Source organism: Myotis brandtii, unplaced genomic scaffold, assembly GCF_000412655.1.
Source record: "Myotis brandtii unplaced genomic scaffold, ASM41265v1 scaffold334, whole genome shotgun sequence".
Classification (NCBI taxonomy): Eukaryota; Metazoa; Chordata; class Mammalia; order Chiroptera; family Vespertilionidae; genus Myotis; species Myotis brandtii.
Genome location: NW_005362885.1, coordinates 166,198 through 166,892, shown reverse-complemented (window position 1 = coordinate 166,892; position 695 = coordinate 166,198). Strand labels below are relative to the sequence as shown.

Here is a 695-nt window from a genome sequence, read left to right as displayed (position 1 = left end):
TGCGTCCGACGTCGGCCTGGTGCTCGCCTCGCCTTGTTCTCTGTGACCGAGAATGAAGCGCTGAGTCCCCCTGACGGTTCACCACCGCCCGCCGGTCCTGGGCCTCCCTGGGCGACAGGCCCCCTCCAGGCGCTCCGGGGGGAAGCCCCACCTGGAGGAGGCTCGGGGTGCGATCGCAGCTGGAATGTGCCCTCGACGAGGAAGCGGCAGAGCCCGAGGCTGAAAGCAGCCTGTTTGACTCCAAAGTCCACATCCTTAATGTTGTTGTTGACGAGTGTGGAGACGGAGCTGGTTTCACGGACGGACGGACGGGTGCTCAGCCCGGGACCGGGGCCTGGACCGTCGCCGTCTCTGAGAACAGCCTCCGGGGCAGCGGGTGCTCCCGGGGCTCCTCCCGAGGCCTCGGCGAGTGAAGCGCTTCAGCGGTGAGCACCTCGGCCTTGACAGGTGCCGCCGGAACCGCTGGTACGACCGGGATGGAGACGCGGAGGCTCCTGCTGCCTGGCTTCGCCTGGGCGGGTGGCCAGCGTCCTGGTCGCGGGTTCTAACGTGGGAAACGGACTGCTCCCCGGGGGATGGACAGCTGCCCTCCGGCCCGGATCTCGGAGGCCGGAGCCTGTCCCGTCCTGGGCAGCCTCGTCTCTGCGTCTCCCTGGAGCCAAGGGCACGCCCGCCCCCGGACCCCCCAGCCTCTG

General features: G+C 69.5%; 1 protein-coding gene across 1 annotated transcript in view; it reads left to right on the top strand.

Moving 5' to 3' along the window:
* Nucleotides 1–151: 151 nt before the first annotated feature.
* RER1 (retention in endoplasmic reticulum sorting receptor 1) overlaps nucleotides 152–695 on the top strand; it is a 7,600-nt gene continuing 7,056 nt past the window's right edge. Inside the window, exon 1 of the mRNA XM_014543760.1 lies at nucleotides 152–425. Coding sequence (XP_014399246.1) covers nucleotides 259–425 — 167 coding nt within the window. The 5' untranslated portion in view covers nucleotides 152–258. The remainder of the gene's footprint in view (nucleotides 426–695) is intronic.